The sequence below is a fragment of the Primulina eburnea genome, chromosome 7, assembly GCF_022965805.1.
Source record: "Primulina eburnea isolate SZY01 chromosome 7, ASM2296580v1, whole genome shotgun sequence".
Lineage (NCBI taxonomy): Eukaryota > Viridiplantae > Streptophyta > Magnoliopsida > Lamiales > Gesneriaceae > Primulina > Primulina eburnea.
Genome location: NC_133107.1, coordinates 738,662 through 747,144, shown reverse-complemented (window position 1 = coordinate 747,144; position 8,483 = coordinate 738,662). Strand labels below are relative to the sequence as shown.

The window sequence follows — 8,483 nt, the reverse complement described above, 5'->3', positions numbered from 1 at the left end:
CCTCAGCAGCCACGACTCGATGTTGTTGGCAAGTAGCTTCTTCCTCGAGGTAGCGGGTCCGAGATTCCAAGAAAGCAATCTGCCTTTGAGAGGCCTCTTCTCGGATTAAACTTTCATCCCGAGCACGCTGAGCGGAAGCCAAATGCTGGTTGGCCATTTCCAGGGAGGCCAGGAGACCGGTGACTTTCTCCTCATGCAGCTTGGTAGCCCGGGCAATATCTTCTCGAAGTTGATCATGGATTTCTTGAGCCGCCCGGGCTTGCCTATTTGTCTTGGTGGCTACTGCAGCCACCTCCTCAAAAGCAGACATTATCATTTGAGCAGCCTGAGCAAAAACAAAGAGCAAAAGTCATAAAGAATGTGTCAAAATATAAGTGTAATAAGGAGAAAAACTTACGGAATAGAGGCGGTTCGATCCTTCCAGAAATCTATTGCAGGCCGGAACACTTTTTAGAAAGGCCGCTTCAGAAAGACTGAGCATCTGCTTAAAGCGTTTCGCGCCACTAGAAGTAGGCCCTTCGAAAAAAAATGTTAGTCGAAGGAAATTCGGAGCTGGAGGCTTCCTTGAACTGCGGAGGAGGAAGGGATTCGTGGGAACCAGAAGGACCCTGATCACCTGCAGGAGGATTATCCAAGATAATCAGTTCGGGCTCGACAGCCAAGATCCTTTGCCTTTTACTAAGAGGAACCAGATCTTCGGCCTCCTGTGAGGTCTCAACCACTACCCGAAGAGTATCATCCCGGGAAGGATTCTCTCGAGTAATTTCGATTCCCCGGGGCGTTTCCTCCATAGCACGTTGTTTTTCTGCTTCGGCCATTGCCCGGTTTGTTGCGAGTTCCTTTTCCCGGGCCGCCTTTTCGACTGCCCGTCTTTTAGCGAAAGCTGCTTGCATCTCGGAGTTATCTGGACAGAGGAGAAGTAAGTGTTGAGTAAATCAAGGAAAGAACAAGGGAGGGGGTGGCAAGAAAGAAGGGTGAATTACCGGGTTGAGGGCCCGAGCCCGCCACCTCATCAATCATGCGATCTTCGGGATCCTCACCCCGGGGACTCAACCCATATGTGATCAAATTATCATCAGAAATTAATGTGGAAGATGAGTATTTGCGCCCTTCCACCAAATCCTGGCTCACGATGAAGGGTTCTTCAAATTTATAGGTGCCGGGAAGCGAAGGTTGTGTAGGCAGAGAAGAGAGAAAGCCGGACAAGCAGGGAAGATCTCCCGGAAGTCGAATAAAAAAGTATCTTCCTTTCCACCCTTTTTGAGAAGAGGGAATATCATCAAGGAAGCGAGCGTTATGCCGGGCAGTCAGGGAAAAGGCATTATCCCCAAACTGGCAAGAAAAGTAATAGTGAAGAATGAGGGGGTTAATAAGAAAATTATTCATGTTAAAGAGGACATAAGTGGCAGCCATTATCCTAAAAGAATTAGGGTGAAATTGGTTAATGGGTACGCCAAAAAATTTGGCAACTGCAATGAAAAAGGGGTGAATCGGAAATCTAAGACCATTCTTAATTTGGTCCCGGAAAAAAGTAGTGTACCCTTGAGGGGGGTTTTTTGCCCTATCAAAGGACTCGGGTATTAAAATAGAAAGATTGGAAGGAATACTAACCAAGGTCCTAAGTTCTTCATCCGCCCCTGGGCGCAGGGTGCTACTCAAAGAGGAGAACCAGGGAAATCCCGGGGCCTCGACAGGAGGAGGGCTCACGGCCCGAGTTTTGCCCTTACCTTTTCTTTGGGCAAGAGTTCGGGAGGAATTAGGAATGGAGGGCTTAGAAGAAGATGGTTTAATTAAAGAGGCTACTGGTCTCTTAGCAGGTTGGGTGATAGAACGTTGGGGTGGGGGAGATTGAGAAGCATCGGAGCGTAACGCAGCAGATTCGTCGCTAGGAGAGCCTCGCGCATTGGCTCCCGACGTTGAAGAAGTAGAGTTTGACATGATAAAAATAGAGAACTTACAGGTTTTGAAGAGGAGCTTCGGAAGTGGGTGATTTTTTGCACGGAAGAGCTTCGAGGAGCAATTTAAGCAGGGCTTCGCCGGAGATTCGAATTTGAAAGTGATATTTTCAAAATAATTTAGGCACTACTTATAAGGAGAAGGACTCGATCTCTACCCTTGATTTGCATCTGATCGGATGGACGGGATGATCCTTGGGAATCGGTAAGGACACGCGTAATCATTATGGTGTCAGACTTATCAACGCCTCGAAATTCGAAACGTTGATAACCGTTGAAGCAAGAAAGGTACGTACTATCACGGTACCTTTTGAATTACCCAGTTTTTGGTAGCCCGGGAGGTTTAAGGCCCCGGCATGTTATTTGGGAGCCCGGGAGGTTTAAGGCCCCGGCATGTTATTTTATAAATCGGGAGGTTTGAGGCCTCGATATGTTATATGTTATGTTAAACCGGGGAGATTTTAAATCCCGGTTTTTACTTGGAAACACGTAAATTTGAGGGAAGTACACAAGCAAAATGCGCGAAGTAAAAGGCGAGGCCCCCGACAACTTGTTCGATAGCCCGGAAATTTAATTACCCGGGATTGTGTTTTTAGTCCAGGAAGAAGGATATCGCACCCCGGAATAGATTCCCAGACAGGTATATCGCGGAGACGTTTTCAGTTTTATAATTCGAATTATTACGATTGGTTGAGCATCTATTGTTGCGACGCACGTAAATTTATATAGATTTTCTGGAAAAGAGGCAATAAAGCAATAAAAAGCAATAAATTTCTCATTACATAAAGAAGCGGCGAGCAATTATGTCATCCATTACAACAGACACAGAATCTCGCCATTCTGTTATCCAGTTAGTCAGCTCGTGGATTCGAAGATTGACAAAGGTTTCGTTGTGCATTATCTTGGTTAGCGCATGCCATTCTTTCCGCAGCATCATGTGTAATAGAACCTGGTCATTAACCAGGTCTGTAATCCGGGCCACTGCAAATTCTCGGATATACTTCCTCGCTTTTGCTCTTTGTGCTCGAGTAAGAACGAGACTGTTGCGGTAGGAAAAATCCAGATCGTGGGCCTTATCTCGTACGGTCATAACTTTCCTCCACACGCTCTCCTCGATGCCTCTCTTTAGCTCCTCTAGATGAGGACGCATTGCCGGGGTCACCAAGACGTGTGTGCTGCTGCAAGCACTGGAACCGCCTGAACTCGACATGGTAAAATGGGAAATTGTTTTTTGTGTTCACCCTCTTACTTATAGGCAAACGTCCTTAAATGTGGGGGAAATCCAAGAGTCTCAGCCATGCGAAGCGTCTCCTTTATTATTCAAAGGCAAGAGTTGATCATAGCCATCAGATTTGGACAGGTGTATGGTCAGGATGTCCCTCGTAAAGTGCGCGGAGCAGACGAAAGGATCTGAACAGTTATCAAAACGTCAAGTCTGAGGTGCCTCGAAATACGGAACGTTTTTGTTTGGCAGGAGTTCAATAAATCTCATATTATTATGGCACCACGTCAGCAGACCGGGGGATTCTTGGTCCCTGTTTATTCTTTCTCTCGAACTACAATCTCGAGATCTCAACATAACAAACTGGTAGATTGAGACCTCATTGGCCTAAGCATTATTATCTAGGGATTATTAGTCATGTCAATTTTCATTATTTAATTTCGTTTAAGTGGGTTTCGCTATTTACCAGATAAATGCTAGAACGAAAACAAAAGGACATTTCATTATTAAAAATGGGCACGAATTACACGGAGATGTTCATCCTCTACAACAACCCTCCATTTGTGCAGCCAACCGCTGAGATCTCCGGTAGCGGTCTTGCCAAAGCTATCTGACCCGGCTATGTCTTCCAGGATCTTCAACTCCTTTTCTAGCATTAGTGCGTAGACACCATGGTGAGTAAATATGTCCACATACTCCGCAACACAAAGACGTTCACGATACTTCTGCATACGAGCCACGTTCTCAGGAGCAGGAGCCCCTTCTGCGTACTGAGAAGATTCCAGCTCGTACAATCTTTCCCAAAATAGGAGTATTTTGTGGAAAACTTCGTCTTCCAAATCAGTCTTCCGTCTCTCTGTGGCCGCACGCATAAATTCCCCCGCCATATCAGGAGCTTTCGAATTGCTTGAGCTTGCCATTGCATTGATAAGATGGAAGGATAAGCAAGGTCTCTATTTATAGGGTAGAGCGTTCATCTCTACCTTCGATTCAAATTTAATCGGACGATCGCAGGACGCTTAGGAAATCGTGCGTACAAGTGAAGAGACGTGTGCAGTTATTGAGAGTATAGACTCATCATTACCTTGAAAAACGAGCAATTTTCAGTAGCATCCTCATTAATGTATTCGATCGATTCTCTCGAGAATAGTGATTATCAGACATCGAGGAGTCAAGGATATGGGATACGAGACACTCAAAAAGTTCCCTTGTTTAAATATTTGTTCACAATTGCAAAGAGTGCAGAAAGGATCAAATCGGGACAGCGAGTCAAGCTCTAGCCCGACTATTTTAGGGATGGGTGGTGATACCCCTAGTAGGATCCGGGTCATAGTCAGGGTCGATTTCAGGAGTATCCGGGTATAACTCCTCTTCCCGGATAGATTGGTGTTGTTCGCAATTCTTTATTATTTACCCGGGCCCTCATAGAGTTGGTCGGGTGCTTCTCCCCTGACCGGGTAGTGTTTCCCAGTTGCATATCCACTTTGGCAACCTCGAAAATAGCGTTACCTCGACAAGTGAGCCACACTTGAGTATAATCATTACATGCCATCTAATCTGCCAGAGCAACTTGGGCTTGGAGTGTCCGAGAAGTCATCAGAAGCTAGGATGGTAAATCGACTTAGTAGATGTCACGGAAATCGAGGTAACTACCCATTCCTCCCCTATAAATAGCAGGTATTAAATTCATTTAAAGGATCGAGAGACTCTTTGAACTAAAAAGTATTGTTCACATATATTCACATATATATTGCTTAATTTCTTCTTTGCCTGCTGATTTAAGCATCGGAGTGGTCACGTCGGACACCCCTCCGGCGCCCATTCACGAGTTCATCTTTTTGTTTGCAGGTCAAGACTGAAGCCATATACCTTGTTCATTTTCCTAAACAACACTACAAATATTTGATTCGATCCGGTGGAGCACCCGACCCTGCTCATCTATTTCGCCTGGATCGCATCACATACAAACTGTTTCGAGGACCAAATTTATTGTTTTAAATATCTAGTGGTAAAATGTAAATTCTTTCATATGAGGGATGATTTCCATTGGTTGTCTGAAAAGCTACGCAGGTAACACTCCCTGAGGACTGAACTGGAATTAGTTACTCCAACCTGATTGTAAAAGAATGTCGTGAATATTTCGTTGGATTTGGTCGAGGCAAACTGTAAAGTTAGGATCATAGAGTTGTTAGTGGAGTGACAAACTGACAATGGAAAGGAACAAAAATGGAGCCTATTAATAGAGCAAATAATGAAGGTTGTGTGTGTTTGTGTTATTAAGGTGGGAAAGATCCTTAGCTGCTAATGATTTCCCGACTTGTTCATGTTCTTTTGTTAAAAAGCAAAGCTAGTGTATTCGAGTACACTAACCAAGTATTGGAACTCTGGTATCCAATTGTTGAGAAAGGTAATAACAAAGGCATTGTTGTGCTTGGTTGCTAGTCAACTGTTAATGGTGTCCCTGAATTTATCCAAGCTTTTGGTGATTCTATTCTTGATCCCACAGTATCGAGTTCCAGTTATCATATAATTTTCAATTTCTATCTAAGGAGTACTTTTTCCTAACTTGGTTTTTCTTTTTTCTTATCATGTATTCAAGTTTTAATCCATTTCTTTGTACTCTTCGTAGTTCGAACATTCCCTTTTTTGTTTTTAAGAAATTGGCTCCAAATATTTGACAGAACCTGCTCATTCTTCAGATATTGTGGCATTTTCTGATGACAATTCTGGAAAAAAAATTCAGTCCTAGTAGTAGAGGAAAAGTAGAATGAAGCATTGTTTGGTGGCGCCAAAGTCAGTTGCTGCAGGTGATGGGATTTCCAGATGCCGAAGATTGCAATGCGTGCTCTTTTCAATGTATGTGTACGATCACAAACTTCAATAGTTTTGTTGATCAGTAGAACCAAACCAAAGCCCGTATATAAAATTTTATGCTGTGAAGTTTGAACTTCTGTAGTTCTGTTTCCAGCTTCCTCATTCTTCTTTGGAATATCACATTTTAGCGATGTTTGTTGATAATATGCCAGTAATGATTGCCATTCATCATAATTTTCTAAACAATAGAAAATCATCAGCAAGCTTTAATTTGATGATAAATTTGTAGTACTACAAAGTAAGACCAGTTCTTAAATCAAATCCAATAACTGAATATTATATTGAATGTATGAACAAACATAAGTATAAAATAATGACGAGTCCTTAAAATTTTAGTTTTAGAAGAAAAGGCATCTTATCAGCAAATGAGGGATCCGAGTATTTTCCCGTCAGAATCTGTGACGCCACATACTGATTTGCGGCCTCAGTGTAATGAATACCATCCCAGTTCACATATTCTGTACTGTCACTGCAACCTTTGGCTGTTACCGAACTTCCGTTCAAGAGTTTAGTTTGACCACAGGAGATGCGACTGTCGTAATTCAATGGAGGACCTCCATATCCACAGCATGCCATTAATGGCTGCTCAAAGCCTGTAAATTGATATGCAATAATTTTTTTTTTCGTAAATGTGTTTTTACATAATAAGAGATATTATTTGTGAATGCTAACCGTAACGGGAATAGTTTGCTATAAGATTGGATTTGATTGTGAAAATATCTACAAATGTGACATTTGAATCGGGATATTGGGATTGTAACTTTTTACAGAGAGCATGAAGTTGCAGGTTGAGAAGTCTGGAAGCTTGGTTGTGAGAGCTGACACACCCTAGCTCATCCAGCCTAGATGTATCAGTGCCAAATTTTGCAATATTTTGAGGCAAGCAACCTAGGGGGCCTGTATTATGGATCCAAAAATTTCTCGCCCCTTGTTCGTATAATTTCTGCAGGGACAGAAAAATAGAATGGATATGAAAATATTCAAGTTTTTCTCCAGTCTAGAAGATCATTTGTATGGAAAACATGATTTTGTAAAAGATGAGTATATCTTCTGGTTTTTAGGCGATTAGGTAGATGACATAGTAGGTAGATGACATTATATGTAAACTTTCTATTACTAACCTCAATACCATCTTCAAATTGCGCTAAAATAGTGGGAATTGAAGCAATAATTTGATCCAATGTCTTAGAATAGAAGGCACCAGCTAAATCATTCTGGCCTATGTCAAACATGTAGAGTGCTTTCTGAAATGAATCTTGCGCTGGAATGTATTTGCCAAATTTCCTTGCTGCAAGAATTGGTTATGTTAACGCTTATCTCTTGATCTATGTTGAAAAAGTTACATTTAAGAACACGGATGCATGTACGTTTAGCCTGTAGATCTTGAACTTTTGCCTTGAATCTGAAAAACTGAGCCACTTGAATTCCAAATGAAAATGGGCTAACGGATGATGCAGTGGCCGGAAGTACAGTCGAGCCTGCTGCTGCAAAGTTACATCCGGTTCTGAAACTAGGCGCGCCAATTGCATCCAAATATGAATTTAGAAATGGCAAGTCCATGGCATCCACTGTTACATTGTATAAAAACATACATACATACAAGCTATGTTTATCAGGAAAAAATGAGAGAAAAATAGGTAAAAATGAGCATTATTTGCTTTTCAATACTCAGAAAATCGATGATCAGACGGCCATCGCAGAACCTCCCAGATGGTTTTTTGAAGTAAGTCTGGCCATTTGGCGGATCAAGGCTCTCACCAAGGCCAGCAACGAGTCCCCCGGTGTCGGAATTGGAGTCTCCAAAATTGAAAACTGCTGGATAGTTGAAATCTATGGATTTGGCTGAAGGGAGGCATATTAGGAACAGAAAGATGAGACCTTGGCAGATGTTTGAAGCCATGTTTCATGTCTGAAACAAAAGGCAGATCTCATGTCCTTTTAACAAGACGTTGTTTAGTTTGTTGGCTTTTTAGTGTGCACGCAAAGTTACCCTTTGTAATTTGCAAAAGTCCTAAAGCACAATTATTTGACCTCATTATCCACGCTTCTTTAGTCAATTTTGATTTCACTACCAAGGTATGTACTGTTAGGTGGGATTTTAATAAGGTGGGGCTCACGTCAAAATAAAATATTCAGAAATCACGAATCCCACATCGAAAGTTTCTAAAAATGAACGAGGAAAATTTGTTATAAATTGAGCCTTCCTTGTTTGTTTTTAGTATCCCAAAATCAAAAGCTTTTCAGCTTTGATAAAAAGAGAGTGCATAGAAAAAAGGAGTGTATTTTTTTTTCTTGAGTGCGGGAATTCTCTTTTGTGAGTTAGAGAAAATATTTTCTCGGTATACTCGGGGTTGGGATCGTGAGATATTGAGTGTATTGGTGTATACACTTGTTGTAATATTTCTCCCGGTTATAAAAGTTGCAGTGCTCCG

General features: G+C 42.0%; 1 protein-coding gene across 1 annotated transcript; it reads right to left on the bottom strand.

The window, feature by feature from the left end:
* Positions 1–6,235: 6,235 nt before the first annotated feature.
* On the bottom strand, positions 6,236–7,980 carry LOC140836331 (GDSL esterase/lipase At1g54790). Its single transcript, XM_073201768.1, has 5 exons — positions 7,720–7,980; positions 7,419–7,619; positions 7,173–7,339; positions 6,724–6,994; positions 6,236–6,644 (listed from the first exon to the last, which is right to left on the bottom strand). Exons 1-5 carry the CDS (start codon positions 7,949–7,951, stop codon positions 6,376–6,378), a joined length of 1,140 nt encoding a protein of 379 aa, XP_073057869.1. The 5' UTR covers positions 7,952–7,980; the 3' UTR covers positions 6,236–6,375.
* Between the last annotated feature and the right edge of the window lie 503 nt (positions 7,981–8,483).

Bases quoted from the DNA above. Each gene is read 5' to 3' on its own strand.
- LOC140836331 (XM_073201768.1), bottom strand. From the start codon at position 7,951: ATGGCTTCAAACATCTGCCAAGGTCTCATCTTTCTGTTCCTAATATGC. The intron at 7,620-7,719 runs GTATTGAAAAGC...ACAATGTAACAG, and splicing joins TCTGATCATCGATTTTCTGA to TGGATGCCATGGACTTGCCA. The intron at 7,340-7,418 runs GTACATGCATCC...CAATTCTTGCAG, and splicing joins TCAAGATCTACAGGCTAAAC to CAAGGAAATTTGGCAAATAC.